The 19,879-nt window shown below is 53.4% G+C and overlaps 2 protein-coding genes across 4 annotated transcripts in view; both read left to right on the top strand.

The window, feature by feature from the left end:
- The window catches only part of Dgcr2 (DiGeorge syndrome critical region gene 2), a 55,751-nt gene extending 48,379 nt beyond the window's left edge, over positions 1–7,372 (top strand). For both annotated transcript variants that reach the window (XM_021209092.1, XM_021209093.2), the window contains exons 8-10: positions 2,552–2,704; positions 3,487–3,723; positions 4,964–7,372. In XM_021209092.1, coding sequence (XP_021064751.1) covers positions 2,552–2,704; positions 3,487–3,723; positions 4,964–5,220 — 647 coding nt within the window. In that variant the 3' untranslated portion in view covers positions 5,221–7,372. The remainder of the gene's footprint in view (positions 1–2,551; positions 2,705–3,486; positions 3,724–4,963) is intronic.
- Positions 7,373–8,646: 1,274 nt separating this feature from the next.
- LOC110330024 (carbonic anhydrase 15) lies at positions 8,647–12,399 on the top strand. Of its 2 annotated transcripts, XM_021209959.2 has the most exons (8): positions 8,647–9,718; positions 9,913–9,948; positions 10,304–10,474; positions 10,892–11,052; positions 11,135–11,227; positions 11,715–11,781; positions 11,873–12,039; positions 12,136–12,399. In XM_021209959.2, exons 1-8 carry the CDS (start codon positions 9,652–9,654, stop codon positions 12,346–12,348), a joined length of 975 nt encoding a protein of 324 aa, XP_021065618.1. In that variant the 5' UTR covers positions 8,647–9,651; the 3' UTR covers positions 12,349–12,399. The 2 variants fall into 2 exon arrangements, with proteins under 2 accessions (XP_021065618.1, XP_029400088.1); XM_029544228.1 differs by having other exon boundaries at positions 9,656–9,718; positions 9,913–10,474.
- The last annotated feature ends 7,480 nt before the right edge of the window (positions 12,400–19,879 follow it).

The following is a 19,879-nucleotide window of genomic DNA, read 5'->3' as shown; positions in this document are numbered from 1 at the left end:
GGATGGTTGTGAGCCACCATGTGGTTGCTGGGATTTGAACTCTGCACCTTTAGGAAGAGCAGTCGGGTGCTCTTACCCGCTGAGCCATCTCACCAGCCCAGCTGGTGTGTTCTTAAGCTGATCTTCAAGCTTACTTATAATGACAAAAGAGGTAGGAGAATCCAGAGAGAGGGTCTGTGGTGCCTGATTCACAACATAGACTACGGTCTTATTAATCAGAACAGTGTGCTGTAAATAGGAACTGAGCTATGGTTGATGAATAAAGGACAGAAGTAATCCCAGTGTGGTCAGTTCGTATTTGATAACAGAGAAGAGAGACTCAGCAGGGCTAGCATGGTCCTGGAGCAGACAGTGCTGGGGCAGCCAGCCGTCCACACAGGCCTCCATGCCGCTCCTGCTACTGCACAGGAGAAACTCGGACTTCTCATTAGCCAGATTTGAAATTGGTAAGTTATGAAATTTCTGTAAGAAAATAGAAGGGGAAATCTTTGCCGTGGGATAGGCAAACATTTAAATACATGTATGATCCTTAAAAAGATTGCTAAGCCAAATTTCATTACACTTTCAACCTGCTCCTTTAAATACACTGACAAAGAGATGAAAAGACAAACATGCCGCTTACATAAGTTCCGTCACAATTCTTACATTCAGAATATATAAAGAACTCTGGAGACTGGGAACATAACAGTTCATACCATGTCTGCCTAGCGTGCACTCACAAGTCCTTGGGTTTAATCTCCAGCACTGCAGAATAGGGCTTGACTGCACAGGCCTGTAGCACAGAAGAGGGAAAGGCCAGGGCTGTCCTGGGCTATACAGCATGTTCCAGGCCAGACAAAATACCCTAAAACCTCAGTAATGAGAAAATGCAATTGTATTAAAAGTCATTTAAATTGTACTTAACCAATAAAGATATATAACTGTACTGTGAACTGAAGATATATAACTGTACTGTGAAGAACCTGGAAAAAATGTTATTATCAGTCATATGGGAAATAAATGTGTGTGGACTGGAAAAAAAGTTAAACTAGTACCAAGTCCTGGCATGGAGTGGCTAAATCCCTCGTGTGTCCTTGAGGACCTCTGGCTCCCCATTTGGTTTTTGTACCTGACTGTAGGTGGCTTGCTCTTAGACAGTGTCTTCCTGCACCCCACAGTGCCAGCCCTGGGACTTATTGTTAGAACCAATTCGGAATCCATCTGCTTCCTTAGGACTCACCTGGGAACCTAGTGCTGGACTCCCACAAGTAGGCCTGTTATCATCCCTCAGGCAGGAATCCTGGACCGTCATTAGAGGCATGCAAACAGGCAGCTAATTGACTGGGTAGATGTTTTTCCCGTATCCACTCCACAATCTTAAGCGTCACTTCCTGGTCATATGAGAAGAGGGCAGATCTATCTGGGCCATTGGTACTGGTCTAGATCAAGCTGGTTGGCAGCAGGATTTATTAAGACTCTATAGCCACTGTTCATGTGTTAGTTGTGGAGTATTTTTTTCTGGGCTAATCTTTGAGGACCTGCCTTCTAAAACTGTTGTAAAGGTAGAGAGTAGACAAGTCTAGATCTGAAGCTTCGTAGGTCATCGAGTAGGTTATCGAACCAATGTGGAGTTGGTAAGGGACTTCCTGGCTGCCTTTTCTCTGGCCTAGGCTTACTAAAGGCCAGTAGTGCCCCCTCCCTGAGTCAGGACCACTAAAAACAGAAGGGCTGAGGAAGGCCCTACAGGCAGGACAAGCTTGATCTCCAGTGCATCCAGTTTAGCATCTTCTTTCCCCAAAATTGATTCAGTACAGAGGTTGCTGGTGCTGCTCCTGCCCCTCCTGCACCTGCGTAAGTGTGTGCCTTGTACTGGGTCTTTTTCTAGAAAGCTTGCTTCAGGCGTGTGCAGTACAGGCAAATGTGCTATCCAGTGAGACCTAACTTGCTGCAGTGCATGGTGTGCCCATGCTCGGTGTGCACTGAGATGGTGACTTCTCTCTGCTGTAGCTTGAGGACTCAGAGCTGCAGTGCACAGTGACCAGGGTGACTCTCCTTTGTGAATCTTGGCCCAGACAGTTATTGGAGGACACTGTTGAAGCTCTCCTCCGTGCAGTCCTTCAGAGTCCAGGCTTAGTCTTACCCATATTGTTATTCTGTCGCTGTTAGACACACATACCCTTGGGAAGGGCCCTGGCCCCTAAGATATGTCACAGCCCAGCTCCCTCAGTCTAGAACAGAAGTCTCTGCATCCTTGCTTCGTGACAGTTACAGCAGCATTTCACACGGTAGTGGCAGGTGAGAAAGTACAGGGTGGGACAGATAGCCTCTGGAGACTGCGGGCAGAGCTGTGCTCCCTTGCACATTTTCAGTGTTGTGTCAGTAGTCTCAATTTTGAAAAGTTTTGTTTTACCCTCTGTACTAAAAAATTGTCAAGAACATTGTAAAAGCTACTGGGTGTAGGTGAGAAGCCCAGACACTCAGAACTTGCCTGCATTTGTCTACCCCACCTGTAGCCCTGCAAGTTCCTTTTCTCAGAGCCACTGGTTTTCTTCCTCCTCACCCCTCCTCATAGATGGTAGCAGTCTGTTTGACTCCATGGCCAGTGGGATGCGCCTGGTCGTTAGCTGTATCTCCTCCTTCCTCATCCTTTCACTGCTGCTTTTCATGGTCCACCGGCTACGCCAGCGGCGCCGGGAGCGCATCGAGTCCCTGATCGGAGCAAACTGTGAGTGCCCTCCAAGAGCCACAATAGTCTCACACACACTCCAGCCCTAGGTCTCCAGGTCCCCCTGTCTGAGTTGTGTCCCTCTGTAGCCACACACCTGCTTTCCTTGTGGCTGACCCCCCCCCCCCCGGGAGCCAGAGAAACAGGATACCTGAGAGGTTATTCGTGGGCTAAAGTTGAAGGTAGGCCTTCTATCCTCCCAGCTCTGTAACAAGAGCAGCATCCCTGAATAGCCACGTACTTCTCGTGATGAGCTGCGAGTATGGGCCACTTGTGAGAGGAGGAGACTCAGATACCAGTAGCCACAGCGGGCACCTGAGAAACAGTCTTAGCCAAAGACTTCCTCTCCTCTTCACTGGAATGTTCCTCCTAGCAACAAGAAGGCTGGGAGCAAGTTGCCAGCCGCTACAAGGGATTTCACTTGCTCCGTGAAGGGTCCGCAGTGTGTCCTAGGCCATGGGCAGCAGTTCTCCTAGTCTGCCTTATGGTCACTTACTTCTATAGTAGATGGATACCGAAAAGTGAGTTGGACCTGGGGGCTATAGCAATGCAAGGTTCCTTCTGCAGTCCAATGACAGGGCTGGAATAGGTTGCATATAAGTGGGGTGAGGGCACTTTGGTTGGAGAGACCCAGGGATGGGAGGTTCTGGCCAAATCAGGGTCTCATGTGACATGTCAGATGTGGCAGGCTCTAGGCTAGGGACACTGGGATTGAGGCTTGGGAACCAGCAGCCTGCTCCAAATCTCACAGCTTCCCTCCTATTTCTGTTTTGACGGCTCAGTGCACCATTTCAACCTTGGCCGGAGGATCCCTGGCTTTGACTATGGTCCGGATGGGTTTGGCACAGGCCTCACTCCACTACATCTTTCTGATGACGGGGAAGGTGGGACTTTCCATTTCCACGACCCTCCGCCTCCTTATACAGCTTACAAGTACCCAGACATGGACCAGCCGGATGATCCACCACCACCCTATGAGGCTTCTATCAACCCAGACAGTGTGTTCTACGACCCTGCAGGTGCCTGTTCACCCCAGGGAGAGGGAATATGGAGTTGTCAAGCTGTCAGGAATTCAGACTCAGGACCACAGGCTTTGCTGGGACCTGGGAACCCTCCTTTCTTTCTGGCTGCCTTCCCAATCTTTAGGGCCCCTTCCAAGATTGCCCCTGCAGAAGGCATTTGGTCCTGGCCTCCTTAGGGGTTTTGAGAGTTCTGGGGAGCCAGAAGACAGCATCCTTCTCTTCCTCCTATGAGCACCTATTAGTGGTACAGCCCTCAGGACCTCTCAGCCCATTTTGTGAAGCAGTTGGGGTGGGGGTGAGGGAAGATAGGCAGTAGGAATTCTGAGGACAGAACTGGTCCTGACCCAGATCAGGAGCTTGTTCCGAACCATAAAGACACCATTATAACAATTCCTCCTGTTGTCAGAAAGCTGCTTTGAGGGCTTCTGTTCTCCACCTGACCCTAGGAGTGTCCAGTACGCCCCTTCCATCCTTGCTCCTTGCCTGGCTCATTAGGCAGGAGTATCCTGTTCCTTGTGTGGAGCATGCCTGGCTCCTTACAGGCCTGCACTCTATCAGAGTGGGACTTTTAACACTGCCGTGGTCTAGGACTAAGAGTATATGATTCCTGCCTTCAGATCAAATGGTCAGAAACTCCTCTTAGAGGCCCCAGTCACAGCTGGGAGCACGGATCAACTGACAGCATGTTTGCCTAGCATAGACGCCCTTCTTGGATCTTCACACCACAGGGGGGTTGAGAAAGAAAGCTTTCTGCCAAGACTGTACTAGATGGCTGTAGATCCCCACTCTCTCCAGCCTCGACTTCAGGGCAGGGTTGGAGTCCTGGAGACTTCGTAGCCAAGGCCTCCTCACCAGCACTTAGAAACAGCCCAAAGTCCAAGGCAGGGTAGACTGGAGGAGCCTTGGTCTGGAGTCTGCTGACAGCGGTAGGTGTCGAGGCTGCCTGCCCCACCAACCCCCTTTGCTCTAGTTGCCAAAGTTGTGCTGCAGCCCTGGGTGTTATGTCCCTGCTGAGTCAGAGGAGGTTCCCCTCTGTTCTCCCTTTGTTCTGACGAGTTGGTTACTGCATTTCACCTACCATAAACTGAGGCAAGATGAACTTTTTGTCTGCTAGAACATTAAGCAAGGAGCTCCCCTGGGTCCTGTTGAGCACTCAGAAATCAGGGCATGTTTAGGACAGGAATTCTACTTCTGTCCAGGCCTTCGCTTATATTTGACATCCTTTTCTTCCCTGCAGATGACGATGCCTTTGAGCCTGTGGAGGCCAGCCTGCCAACCCCAAGGGATGGTGGCATTGAAGGTGCATTGCCCAGGCACTTGGATCAGCCACTGCCTCCTGCAGAGACCTCCTTAGCAGATCTGGAAGACTCTACAGACAGTAGCAGTGCCCTGCTGGTGCCTCCTGATCCCACCCAGAGTGGAAGCACCCCAGCTACAGAAGCACCACCAGGGGGTGGGCGCCTCCCACGTGCTTCCCTCAACACTGTGGTTTAGGTGGCTCAGCTTGTGGCCCCTGTGGGCTAGGAGTGTGTTTCTTGTCCAGAAGACAGCTATCTCAGTGGGGGACTTGAAAGGGTCCTGTCACAGCCTGGACCCTACTCCACTGCCACATCCCCAACCAGCAGCGGGTGTGTACATAGAAACTGAAATCAGGCACTCAGAGTGGAGCAAGTGCCTGTACCGACTTTACCTGGGGCTATTAGTCTCTTCTTTAAATGGTGGAATGACACAGGTGTTGAAAGCACGCGTTTCCAAGAGAGCAGAGGCAGTGGGCTTCACTCACACCAAATGCATCTTTGGATGGGCTCGCTTACTGCACTCTCACCCTTAGAAACCAGTCATCAGCCAGTGTAGACACAGTAGAGCTAGCACTAGTGGCTGCTTAGAGGTAGCAGAGCGTCTGGACTGCTTCCAGGGAAAGCATTCGCAGCTGCTGTACTGGCTTTCTGGGGTTCCTGTCCGGGGCCAGCTGCAAATTTCAAGGTGCCGATCCCTGGGAGGAAATTGAACTTGCCACGCCATTTCTAGCTTTGCTTTGAGGCCAGCACTGTGGCAGGAGGCCCTGCTCATTCCTAGCACTCTTCCATGGTATACCTCTGCATGGCTCCCCAGGAGTAGACTCTAGACCCTTGTGGAGGGTTGGGGCATGCTGGCTTTTCTCTGCCACACTCTGGATCCCTGTGCTCTGCTTGCTGGTGAATGACCACTGGGTCTAGCCATGCCTGTTCACCCTATCTGTGCCATAAAGGGTTGTTTGTTTGGGAAGAGTGGTTCAAGTGGACATCCTGAGTTGTCATCTGAGTCCACTTCACCCCATGAACACTGCTGGAGCCCAGTGTTTGCCAGCCACATACATGCCTCCCAGTCCCTCCACAGCAACCGGGTACCTGGGCATTTTGCCCAAAGGACTCCGTTGCCAGCTCCAGCTCCATGCAGTGGTCTTGTCTCCTGACACAGGCCTTTAGCATTTCTAAGGTTTGGAGATTAAGCAAGGTTCTGTGCAATTTTTAGCACATTCATGTCTTTTCTATGTTGGATGTCTGGGTCTTTATATCTGTGTGTGTCCTCATGTGGCCAAATGTTTGCAGGTGATAATGGTTCACAGGAGCTCAGGACAGGGGCCAGTACCCCACATGAGCCATTCGCCCATGGGCCGCTCTTGCACCTTTGAGCTTCTAGACTGTGGTCAATGGGGCTGTGGCTCCTGTCCAGGTGAGAACAGGAGTGGAGGTGACTGGCATCTGTTCTGTTGTACATGATCAGACCCACACAGCTCTAGGTGCAGCCTTACATTACTTGGAACCTATGTTTCCCCTTCCCGTACGGAGCATCTTCAGACCAGATCCCCAGGGCTGACGGGGATGTATGATTGCTCATGGATAGTTTGCCCCATGTCCGAGCCCACAGACCAACTGCTGCAGACGTCCCTCTGCAGAGGGCTCTTGCCCCCTGTACCCATCACTCAGGACATCAGGAAGTTCATCATGCCTCCAGCAAGTCTAAGTGCTGGGCACTGGGCAGCCATGCTCCAGAGCAACAGTCAGGAATTGTGTTGGTGTCAGGCCACCCAAAAGAGCCCTAAGGACCACACAGCAGTGCCTCAGAAGACTGTACAGACTGGGACTTACGTGGGGACCAAATGGCTGTTCAGGTTGAGATAGGAGGCCCAGTGGAGAGGGTGACCTAAAGTGGACTGGTGCTGCAGAGGTAGGCTTGTCAGGACTGCGGGGTCTGCCCCCATGCCTTCGGAGTGCATGGAAGGCCTCTCTGTTGGGGGCTGTTTGGACTATTGCTATTCCAGTTCCAAGCACTGGAGTCTGCCAGCTCTTACTGGTGAATAATCCCAAATCCAAGATTTGATGAGGTTTGTGTTTCCTTACCCGTCCCGCAAGGCCCCAGAGAGACAGGCTCCTAGGAGGCCCCTTTCCCAGGACTGCCTTGCCGCTCTCCTGAGGCCAGGTGCCCGCTGACCTGCCTTGAAGTGGAATTTGATACTGTACATTGTCTCAATGCCTGTTTTTACATATTCCTTTCATTAAAGGTTTTAGTTTGGGTGTATTTTTTGGTCAGGTTGGCATTGATCCTTTCTTAAGATGCTGTGAGAACCATTTCATCCAATGCCAAATAAACTTGTGTTATGGAAAAAGCATGGTCAGTTCTTGCTGTGGCCCAGCCCCATCGACAGGGCTCTCCTAAGTTTTCAGCCCTTACAGGCATCCAGTTCTCTTCTGACACCCTTAGTTGAGGACCAGATGGCTCAGCTTGGAGCCTCTGTGCAGGGTGCATGGCAAGGGGCCACACTCCTCTGGTTTCGCTACAGTCAATGCCAGGGCTGCTGTATCCCCGTTACTAGTGCCCAGTGTGAGATAAGCTGCAGGGAAGGACGCTGGACTTCATCTCTAACCATCCAAGTGACTGTAAGCAGCTCCTTCCAGTAGGAGCTGCTTCTTAGAGAGTAGTGGCTGGCAACTTACACCCAGGACTCAGCTGTTCAATGCCTTTTCCTACAGGGCTGGAAAGGCTTGAGTCCTCTGAGAAGATTCGAACCTATAAAAGATTGGATGATCTTGTCTTTCCAGAAGTCCTGAGATGCTAAAGACTTGTGTAGCCTATTGGCTTGGGCTGAGGCCTCTCCTGAAAAGAGGGGGTTATACCCACCCACTATGGCACTCAGCCTGCTGGGGGTGAGAAGCAGAAAAAGCATTTATTATCATTTCTGAGACACCAGGATTCTTGATAGCAATATTTGCGTGAGGTGTGTAGGAAAGTAGATGAGGGAAGGAGAGAGAGGGCTTTTCTTCCGTGCATTGGAGGAAAGGGACACAGCAACCATGTAAGATCTTGTGGGCAGCTATGGCCTGTGGCCAGGTTGCCAAAGATGTTTGGCAGGGGCTAGATAGAACAAGCCACTAAGTTTAGGATAGAAGGAGAGATGGAGATAATAAATTGGAAAGGGCATGCATTTCCAGGCGGGAGATATTTGTGCTCAGCAATTGTGCTTAACAGGCAAGTTAAAGTAACGAGGCCGAGTGTGTGTCTTTTGTACTCAGATTCTAGGGTCTCAGGAGTGGGCTGGTAATGCAATCCCCTGCTGGAGCAAAGGTGGGTAGAAAAGGAAGCCAGATTAGGGCTGGTTTTGAGGATCCTGGAGCTAAGCCCAGTGGAACAAAAGGGAGCCAGGAGGGGCTGGTGGCACAGCAGCGCCCCCATCCCAGGCAAGGTAGTAGCATGTTTTTTAAAACTACACACAACAAAGNTATGCACCTCCATGCCCCACACAATATTTTAATCTTTATAGCTTTTTTGTGTGTTTGTGCATGAGTTTATATATTTGCACCCCATACATGCAAGAGCCCTCACTGGTCAAACTCGGGAACTAGACTTTCAGCTGTAATCAAGTTCACTGTCCTAACCAGCTTAACATAGCTCAGAAGGGCCAGCAACTACAGCAGGCTGTCACAAAGGCTGGCAAGGGATTAGGTTAAGAAATATCTGCCTAGGCCATTGGTGGGGACAGGAGCTTCGTTCTGCCCTCAGCACATCTGAAGCAGGGTGCCTGGGGCTCTGTCAACACTGCCCTTTCCTCCTCTCTTCAGGGAAGAGCCTGGTCCGCCAGCAGTTGCTGTTGGTTTTTCCAGTGCTGAGGGAGAATCCAAGGAGACATGCTAAGCAAGTGCTCTTCCACTAAGCTATACCCCATCTCCCTTGGGCTATTGGAAAGAGTTGCTGAGAACTGGAATACTGAGAAGGGCAGCCCTCCAGCCCACTCCCTGATAATCATTTTTCAGTCTAACCTGCTCAGACATGGTGCCCATGTGTAGAACACATCAGGAAGCCAAGGAGTCACAGACACTCCCCTCCAGAATGCCAGGGACTTGAGCCACTGTAGTATCCCTACCACAGGAGGGCTGCAGCTTCTCCCGAGACCTTTCTCTTTAGGAGGGTAGTCCTCAGACGAGCATCAATAGGAAGGCAGATGTGGACCTGGACTCGGAACGGGTTGGAATCTCAAGCTTGTAGCATGAGAAGGAACAGCCATGCCTCCTATCGTAACCTAAGTCTTGGGCAGTAGGATCCAATGTGCCCTCACCTCTTGAACTAATTTCTTTGACAGTGGCTTTGGCATGTCACTCCTGGTCTCTGTTACCCATTTTCACTGCTGTAAGAGTAATAACCAGACGCCCTTCAGGAGTAATGCCAACTGTTACACTGGCTGCAGCAGCTCTGAAGTTTAGGCTCCAGCCCACCTTCATTCCTAGTGGCTCAACCTGGGCTCCACCTCCTCTAGCCCCACCTCGGCAGGTCCACGGGGCTTATCCAGACCTCTAGTTCACCTACCAATGAATACGGAGCAGCCTTCTAAGTAGCCTGGCTGTGCATTCCTTGTCCACTTCGCAGTTCTCCAGAGTCAGCCACTGCGGCATCATGTGGGCCTGGGACTTCCTGCTCAGCTTCCTGCTTACACAACTGGCGGCACAGGTGGACTCCAGTGGTGAGCACCAAGGCTCTGCCTGTGTGATTTTAGAACTACCTGACACCATCTACCCACCCGTGGTGGAGCAAGTTTGGGAGGAGACACATTGACAAGGGAACAGCCTCTACTGGCTAACCTGGCTCCATTCCTGGACTGGGGTCAGGATGGAACTTTAAAGAACCACATAGTGGTTCCCTGCCTCCTGTCTGCAGGTACCTGGTGCTACGACTCCCAAGACCCAATGTGTGGTGAGAACAGTTGTAACAGGCTATGTGGTTCTGTCTGGTCTCTGTCAGCTCCTGTGCTCCAAAGGACTGGACACTGTGATTCTGTGTGTCTGCTGTCAGGGTCTGTGAGCCTATGGGTGTGGCTAGACCATGTGTGTGTTGGGATGGTCCCCAGCATGAGTATGCAACCATGTCTCAGATCCTTCCACCTTGTCTCTCATGGGCCAGTATGCTTGCAGACGTTGTCAGATGGGTGCTGCTGCAGCCAGGTGTGTGGAGGGCAGAGGGGGGGCATCTGGGTATATGGAATCCCTCATTGTACTCCCAGACTTGCCTTCTAGACCCCTGCTGCAGACTCTAGTCCTTGTTTTCTCAGGCCCTACCCACTGGAAGGAACTAGCACCTGCCTGTGGGGGCCCAACCCAGTCCCCTATCAACATTGACCTTCGATTGGTCCAGCGGGACTATGCTCTTAAGCCTTTCGTCTTTCAAGGCTATGATTCAGCACCTCAAGATCCTTGGATCCTGGAGAATGATGGCCATACAGGTCAGCGTCATAAGGTTGAGACTGCTACACAGAAGCAGGACTCCACACAGCTTACAGGAACCTCACCCATACACAGGGATGAGGACCCACAGACGAGCTGAGACACCAGCTTCTCAAAAGAGCTCACTGCCCCCCCAACACACACACACAAATGGGCTAAGCAGCTATAACAATGGGATACACAGGCGAGTCCAAATCCTCGTGGACAAAGCAGAGGAGGCTCTACACATGATGTAGGGAGGTAGCAGGGGACCCTCTATAAATGAAGCTAGCCATGACGACAGTCAGTTCACATCCAGATGCCAAGATGCTGGAAAGATGTCAAGGCCCTCATACCGGAAACTGCTAGTGACAGTGTCATTCCTACCCTGGGGAGTCTGCTAGTGAGGAATACTCTCATGTGTTCCCTGCCTTCAGTGCTACTGCGAGTAAATTCCTGTCAACGGAACTGTCCAGCCATCCGAGGGGCTGGGCTTCCATCACCAGAGTACCGGCTACTGCAGCTGCATTTCCACTGGGGCAGCCCAGGGCACCAAGGCTCCGAGCACAGCCTGGATGAGAAGCATGGCTCTATGGAGGTGGGTTCAGGGTGGACCAGAAGGAAGACAGGCATAGGGAGCAGAGAGCAGCTGGTCACTACCTTTGGTCTGTATGCCCTAGATGCACATGGTGCACATGAACACAAAGTACCAGAGTGTGGGGGACGCACGGAGCCAACCAGATGGGTTCGCTATACTGGCTGTGCTGTTGGTGGTGAGGAAGGGGCTGTGGCCCCGTGCATGTTTCCAGAAACAGGGACTTGGAGTTGTGTGGAGGGACCAGGGATCTTCAGGTCTGAAAGGCTTAGGGAACTCAGAAGAGCTCACTGCCCCCAACCCCAAACACACACATGCAGACAAATAGGCTAAACAGCTATAACAATGGGATACACAGATGAGTCCAAATCCTTGTGTACGAAGCGGAGGAGGCTCTACACACGATGGAGGGAGGTGGCAGGGGACCCTCTATAAATGAAGCTAGCCATGAGGACAGTCAGTTCACGTCCAGATGCCCAGGGAGGTGGGGGCCAAAGCGATGGAGTGTTGCTGAGCATCGTGGTAGGTCTTCTTTCCTCATCCCCAGACCAGCCAGAGCCTCCAGCCAGGCCCTACACCCCCCCCACACACACACAGGGGGGGAGAGAGAAAGGGGGGTGGAGGTAGAGAACATCAAAATGTCTTTGACTAAAACTCTTCCACAGGAGGAGGACAGGGACAATACCAATTTTTCTGCCATTGTGTCTGGCCTGAAAAATGTATCTTCACCTGGTAAGGAGCTGTGGGGTCCCATCTGGGCTGGAAGTTACGAGGATGAGGCGCATGAGCAGGAGAAGCGAGTTCCAGTTCCTCTTCTATCCAGGGGTAGCTGTGAATCTGACGTCTACCTTTGCACTGGCCTCTCTGCTGCCAAGTGCTGTGGGGCTCTTGCGATACTACCGATACTCTGGGTCTCTGACCACGCCGGGCTGTGAGCCAGCGGTGCTCTGGACTGTTTTTGAAAACACCGTACACATTGGGCGTGCGCAGGTGGGAGCCATCGCCATTCCTCCACGCCCAGTCTCAGTTGTTACCCCCGCCTTCTCCGCCTGCCCAACATCTTGACCCATCTTTTCCCACCCTCAGGTAGTCCAGTTCCAGGCCGTGCTCCAGACTGGGCCACCAGGTTTGCACCCCAGACCACTCACGGATAATTTCCGCCCCCAGCAGCCTCTTGGAGGGCGCAGGATATCAGCCTCTCCCGAAGCATCCGTCAGATCTTCAGTCTCTACCCTGCCCTGTTTGCACCTGGTTCTTTTGGGCTTGGGAGTTGGCCTGAGGCTCTGGCAAGGTCCCTAGGTCCAGCAATGACTCCACAGTAGTGCTTCCACAATAAATCATGCACAGTGATCTTGGCCTAATGTGTCTGGGAAGGGTTGTATGCCTAGTGGTCAAGGGGATGGCGGGTAGAGAATCCTCCCTAATGTCACTGCAGCCTCAGTGTTCCTGGCCACAGAACTGAGAGGCTCCTGAGTGTCCCCTTGCCTACCATGGCCATAGAAACTTCATCCAAAACTGAGACCCACTCAGATACCCACCGGCAGCAACACATTATTTAAGTCTTCTGGTCAGAGGGAAGAGAGAAAGTCAGTACATCTTAGAAATGCCACTTGTGCCAGAAACTGCATTTTATTATACTAACAATCTGGGTGATCAACAAAGAGAGTTACTGTGTCCAATTAAAGTGATGGCCCGGCTTGAAATTCCGAGGCCAGTTTTTAAGAAAAAGCAGGCTCCAACAGGAGGCACGGAATTGGCTGGTTTTGAAAGAGACACCAAGTGCTATGAAACCAGGCCTGCCGAATTATTGCACTGTGGAGTATTTTCTAAAGAGAAGCTGGTGTTGGGCTACTGTTGGGAGGCTAAGTAAGGGCACAAGTGTCCTCCTTATCAGTGTCTGAGGCTGAGTCCAAGGGATACTGATAACATGACACCACAGCAGAAGGGTGGCTAGAAAAATGATGTCATGTAGGGGTACATTGAAGCAGCACAGTCCTCAGCTACACAGTGCATAGTTGACAGTATTCTAGTGCTCTCTAGGACTTTAAAGACAAAGGCAAGCATTTGCCTCCAGGCTGCAGATCCCTTGGCTTCCGCCAGCTGCTCTTCTCAGGCAGTGCCACTCTGGTTCAAATTCTTCCCCAGCTCCAAGGCCAAAACGGGGCTCCACAGCCCAGAGTCAGTCCCGGGCGGCCATCAACCACACCGCAAAGCCATCTACACAGCCTCTGCCGCCCATCCTCTAAATAATGGAATGTCAGCTGGCAGCATCTGAGGAGTCTGTAGGAGCACCGCACATCGGGCCGATTTGTCCCCTTCTGGGGACACCGGAGTCCCTCAGTCTCCGCCGCCTTGCGCAGCCGCTGGAGGCACTGGGGTTTTCTTGTGGTTCTTGCGGGCCACGGCTCGGTTCACCAGGCCGTCCGCGGGGGCGTCCGGGCCGTTCTCCGCGGCCCTGGAGGACGAAACCAACGCGTTCACGGTGCCGAGCGCCCGCAGCAGGGCGGGGCCGCGGGGCTCGCGGCGGGCGGGCGGCTGTGGCGGCTGCGGCTGCGGCGGAGGCGGCGGCAGCAGGGCGCGCAGGGCGTCCAGCTCGCTCCGCAGCTCCGCACGCAGCGCCTCGAGCCCCGCGCCCAGCTCGGCGCGCACGGCCGCCAGCCCCTCTTGCAGCCGTCGCTCGCTCACCTCCAGGACGCCCGCGGGGTAGGTGGCGCCGCCCCGCGGCTCCCCGCACACCGAGCACACCGAGCCGCCGCTGCGCGCGTCGCTCCTCTCGCCGGCCTCCGCCGCCCCGGCTCGCGCACCCGCGCGCTCCACCACCCGCAGCAATCGCGGCGCCTCGGCTCGCGCCGCCGCCTCGACCCGCAGCTGACCACGCAGGCGAGCCAGGCGGCCCGGAGCGCGGGCATCTTCGGGAACCGGCCCGTTGGGCTGCGAGCTCGGGTCCAGCCGGCGGCCCACGCCTCGCCTCAGCGCCTCTCTAACGCCGTACGCGCCGCGCACCTGGGTCCACGAGCGCCCGGGCTCTGTCGCCATGCGCTGCTGTCTGCACCGCTCTCTGCCAGCCCCGCTGAGAGGGCCAGGGCCCCAGCCTGCAGCCTAGCGACCGCGGGGCCCGCGGGAACGCGCCCTGGGACGTCTGTGGGAACGACCGGGCCTGGGGGAACCCCTGCAGGGCCAATTCCAGAGTGGCTGGGGCTCTGGGGAGGCCGCGGGTATGGGGGAGGGCTGTGCCAGTAGGCAGGGGTATTTGAAATTTGGCCGTAGGGACCATGTTGTCGGCTGGGGGCCCCCATATGAGACTTAGGTTGGCCTCTAGGCAGCGACAGTAGCACATGGCGCAACTGCTGCTAAAGGCAAGACACCCTAAGGCCAGAATCAAAGCCCACCTCCCTTTCACGTTGTTCTGGCCACAGCAACCTATGCCACTCTAGCCGCTCTGTCTCTTGTGTCTCCCACATAGCACACTCAGCCACGAGTGAGAATTCATCTTTCTCACTGACATCTCCAGCTCCAAGCTCTCGCCCCTCTACCCTACTTTCTGAGGGGCTTAGAGACTGCTGAACCCCAGCCCATCTCATACCGCATCCTGCTCTTCTGACCAAGCACCCTAGCCACCCTCTTCATCTTTCCATACATAGGCTCCATGCCTCTCCTCTGCTGGCTGTTCCTGCTTTTCCCACTGGGACCCTGAACCTTCCTTGCCCACCACTCTCAGTAAAGGGACCCTCAACCACAGTAGCTTCACAACGTTTCTTAAATGGGGTCTCATGTAGCCAAAGCTGCTCTCATACTCCTTACATAGCCAGGACTGACTGTGAATTCCTCCTGCTCTGCCTCTCGAGTGCTGGGATTACAGGTGTGCGTGTCACCATGCCCAGTTAATGCAGTCAGACTGGAGATTAAACCCCGGAATTCCTTCCTTCCGAGGAAGCACTCCACTTGTCCCAGCTAGCTCTGGTTTTTGTGTAGTTTGGGGGTGATTTTTTTTTTTTAGAATTTTTATTTAATGCAAATGAGTGTTTTGCTTGCATGTGTGTCATGTACCACATGGCATGCTTGGTGCCTGAGCGGGTGGTGAGCTTCCATGTGAATGCTGGGACTCAAACCCAGGCCTTTTGAGTGGGTCTTTAACCAACGAGCCAATTCTCCAGTGCATTTCTGTTTAGTTTTGAGATAAGGCCTTGCTATGTTGCCCAGACTGGTCTTGAACTCCTGCACTCAAATGGTCCCTCCTGCCTCAGCCTCACCAGTAGCCAGGGCTGTAGGCTCATACCACTGCATCTGGCTTACAGTGATTTTTTTCAGTGACTCTCTGCCCTTCCACAGTGAGGAGCCTGAACCCATGGCGGGCTCTTCTGTGTTGAGTCTGGCCCAGAGCTAGGTCCTTAGTGTTGCTAAATGTGCTGAATGCTTGATGAAGGAATAAGGGTTAAGCCCAGGGTTAAGCACTCGCACTCACCCTGCCGAGCCCCCCCCCCCTAAGGGCCCATGGCTACCCTAGCTAATCTTTCCTCTCCTGACCGGCTTTAGTAACCTTTCACTTTCTGTGGAGCCTGGTTCTTTCCCAGCCCTGTACACCCTGAGCTGTACCTGCGCCTGGTACAGTAAGTGGGTCCTATGTCCCTCTAGAGGGCAGGATCTCCCCGCCAAGCATGAGCATGTTGTTCTCATCGTCCCTGGGGCGTTGTTAGCACTCTGGGTGCTCAGTGCCCTGGAACCTCCGAAGAAAATTGTAAGAAGGGAGGGCTCTGCGGGGATCCAGCAGTGCTGAGAACAGAGGCTGGATCTGTGTGCCCAGGTGCAGGGGCTAGCCTCTGCATCCCTGTAACTGCATGTGTGCACGTGTGCGGAGGGCGGGGGTGCTGTCAACGGCTTGTGGCAGCCTGGTGGGGGACCACCTGTTTCCCTTCTAGTTCATTCACTCTGGCTCATGTAAGTAAAGCCAGGAGATGAGAATGTGACACTCAGCGTCTTAAGTGTCCCCTGTTCTTGGTGACTTACCTGTTCCCCTGGGCCCTCCTGTATTGGCCCAGATGAGTTCTAGCGCTCATTAACCATGCCTCTCCCCAAACCCCTGCTGCTGACTACAAAGCCCTGAATCTCTGCCCCAGACCTGCTTTCCAGGCTGTGTAGTGGAAGGGCTTTCCCCTCTCTGAACCAAGTCTGCACCCCGGAAGCCTAGCAAGCTAGGAGGGTGACAGAGGCCAACAGAGACTCTAAGCTTGCAGACAACGTCAGAGGCAGGAGTACTGTGTGCAGAGAAGTGGATGTTCTTGTGTGTTTATACTTGACTCAGAATATTTATGACTGTGCTGAGCTACAAACTAAGCCTCTCCAGAGAGGTCCACATTGTCCTTTGTTAAGACTGCTTGTGGCAGAGGTCATGCAGGAAGGCACGACCAGGGTCCAGAGCAGGGCTGCAGAGGTGAGAGCAGGGAGGCAAGTGTGTGTGCACCTGTCTGTATGCACAAGTGCACACACACACACACACACACACACACACACACACACCATGCCCAGCCTCTGAGCTCAAGGAGAAGTCAAGAGGTGGGAGGGCCCTGGGCTATTGTGCTTGTCTCACATGAACAGGACCCTGGGTCTTGCCTGGCACGGCACCGTGCGGTGGGGGCGGGGGTGCCCAGGTCTGATGGGTGGTAGCAGGGCTGAGGTATGGAGGCAGAAGCTGTGGTGGGAGAGCACACAGCCCCCAACCCAGACGGTTACTCGGAGAGATGCTGCTTTCAGAAAGGAAAAGATGGGCTAAAGCAGGGGCAGAGCTGGAGGGCATAGAACAAGGGGCAAAGGCAGGCCAGCCTCTGTTTCCTCTTGGGAGCGGCTCAGACCCAGCCAGCCCCTTAGCTCCCTGCATCGAGGGGCTGACTAGACCAGGGCTAGGCCAGGCACTGTGGCACAGGGAGCCTGGCTGCAAGGCTGTCCCCATCTGGCCCCTGCTCTGGCCCTGTGCATTCAGGTGGGACCTTCTAAAAGGGCAGTCAGTGACCAAACCACTCATTAACTCATGAACAAGGCCAGTGGAGGCGGAACGCCTGGCGCTCCAAGCAGGGATGGAGATGGGGCAACCTCCTCGTGTGACTTAATGTCGTCACTACTGCCACTCTTTCACTATTAAGCCCTGGCAGTCACCAAGATAGGATTTATTTCCCAGAACCAGAGGGCATGTGGGAGCCAGGAGATCACTCAGCCATGTTGGAGGGCCTCTGGCGGCTCTAGAGGAGGAGGGAGCACTAGCTTCACATCCCTAGCGGGGAGGAGTCAGAGCACAAGTACCCCAAACCCAGGCTTTGTCGTCTGGAACTCTGTCTTCTCCAGGAGTCCAGCCGAGTTCCAGCTGTCGTAGTTCTTGGTGAAGGTGCATGCCAGCACAGAGCCCTTGAAGCTGCTTTTTGAGCCATCTGTGCCACTCTGAGGCCCTGGCATTGCTTCTTGAATGTGACAGAGCGAGGAGAGCTGGAAGGAGCAGGATCAGAACATGGCTGAATGTGTACAGCCTGTCCAGGGTCTCAGCTCATACATAGAGCTCCGGTGGCCCTGTCACCAGAGTTTCTAGGGTATAAGCTGGACCTTGGCAGTCCTAACAAGCTCACTCTCAACAGACAAAATGACAAGTAGTATGGACAAGCAGAGACAGGAGATAGATCTGTGGTGACAATAAGAAGAGGAGCCGGGCCGGGCGTGGTGGCTCACGCCTTTAATACCAGCACTTGGGAGGCAGAGGCAGGTGGATTTCTGAGTTCGAGGCCAGCCTGGTCTACAGAGTGAGTTCCGGGACAGCCAGGGCTACACAGAGAAACCCTGTCTCAAAAAACAACAACAACAAAAAAGAGGAGCAGGGCCCAGTGACCTCCCAGGCAGACTCTGGCAGGCTTAGGTTTAGTGGCGAGCAAGACGTGCAAACAGCTAAGCCAACCTGGTCAGTGTTGTGGCTGTTTCTGCTCTAGTCTGTCCTGTGAGGCCATCTAACAAGTTTTCAGCTCTTTGTGAAATCTTTCTGTGGGACAAGTGCCCCTCTGACTGATGCACCAGGCTTTCCTCTCCTCCAGCGTTAAATGTCTGGGAAAATTCTAATTCCTTAATTGTTCAAGCAGTCTGATAGGGGTGCAAACACCTCTCCTGAGACCGTCTGAGCCCCTGCTAGGTAGTCATACTTCCCATGGTCTTGCCTTAGTTTCCCCTCCTGTCAGAGTTGTGAGACTCTATGCTGCTAAGAAAGTGGTGGGAGGGAAAAGCCCGTTTGTGTTCACACAGAATCTCAAACTTCCAGATCTTGGACTTGGGGAATCTGTTTCCAATCTGAGTAGAAGAGAAAGGGGGCCTGCATGTCATTGCAGTCCACGGCTTCCTTCCACGGGGGCTGAAACCCCCCCCAACCCCCCCCCACCCCGCCACTGGCCACACAGAGGTTTTCTGGGAACTGGCCTGAGGCAGGTGACTCTGCAGGGGGCAGATTCATTACTCAGTAATGACCTTGTCTGACCTCCTAATGAGCTCATTACCTGGTAATGACTGTGTTTGCTGGGTCTTGGCGTCAGCAGCCTCCCAGCCCTGCGATGTCCAGCCTGAGGTGGCTCTGGCCAGTCTGAGGTGGCTTGGGCCCTAACCCCTGTCTGGGAGAGAGATGGAAATGAACCCACCAGCACATGCATGCCCTCAGCTCCTCCCCTCCCAAATGAACAGCCTGTGTGGGGGAAGGCCTCGTTCAATCTCTGCTCCATCTTTCTTCAGCCAGTGGTAAAAATCCTTTGCCCAGCCAAACTCTACTCAGGCTCCTAAAATCCCCTAGGTCCTTCTGGGTTCTAGTTTCTAAGCCTAACTTGTGACTCAGGCCTGTAATCCCAGTGTTTGGGAAGCAGAAACTAAAGAGTTACTGTAGGTTCAAGACCAGTCTGTGCTATATAGTGAGTCCCAGGGACAGCCTGGACTAAAGAGACCCTGTTCCTGAAAACACAAACAAAACAAGAATTCTACTAACTCAGTTTAGCAAGGACCAATATTTACCCACCCCAGCCTCTACTGTGTCCCAGACTGTCTGGTGGCTGCATCTTCAACAAGAACCCTTGCCCGTACCTGTTTCCCTTTTGAAATGTCTCATCACGGCCCCTTCCTGCTACTCAGCTACAAATTCCTGTTTATTATTCTGTGTTCAGAGATGAATCCTATCTCTTCTTCCCACAGCAGAATATATATCAACACAGTGCCTGGCTCTACCCAGATAGTCCCTACAGAACTACAGTATATGGTTGGATCTTTTTGTTTTTTGGCTTTGTTTTTCAAGTCAGGGTCTCTGTGTAGCCCCGGATGCCCTGGAACTCACTCTGTAGACCAGACTGGCCTGGACCTCACAGAGATCTGCCCACCTCGGCCTCCCCAGTGCTGGGATTAAAGGCGTGTGCCTCCCGCGCCCAGCAGCTGAATCATTCCAAATGTAGCCGTGGACACAAAAGGGGGCCAGCAGGTAGGGCTGCTGTTGCAGGATGGCTAGTCACCTGGGAAGGATATGTCCAGTTGTCTGACAGTCTTTCAAAGTCTCCCTCCCCCTGTCTGCTGAGCTGTCTGTCATAGTCATCTTCCAGACAGTGGGAGGGATCTTTCTCATTGTTCCTGGAGAAGGAAGCCAGGGAGGGGAAGCCATAAAGCAGGTCACTCTGCCTGAGGCCCTGGCCGCCACTGCAGTGGGCACCCTCTCCTGCTCCCATAGCCTGCCACTGCAGTGGGCACCCTCTCCTGCTCCCACAGCCTGCCACTGCAGTGGAGCACCCTCTCCTGCTCCCATAGCCTGCCACTGCAGTGGGCACCCTCTCCTGCTCCC

Source organism: Mus pahari, chromosome 12, assembly GCF_900095145.1.
Source record: "Mus pahari chromosome 12, PAHARI_EIJ_v1.1, whole genome shotgun sequence".
Classification (NCBI taxonomy): domain Eukaryota; kingdom Metazoa; phylum Chordata; class Mammalia; order Rodentia; family Muridae; genus Mus; species Mus pahari.
Note: the sequence above shows the minus strand (reverse complement) of the source record. Positions and strands in the feature narration are given on the sequence as shown.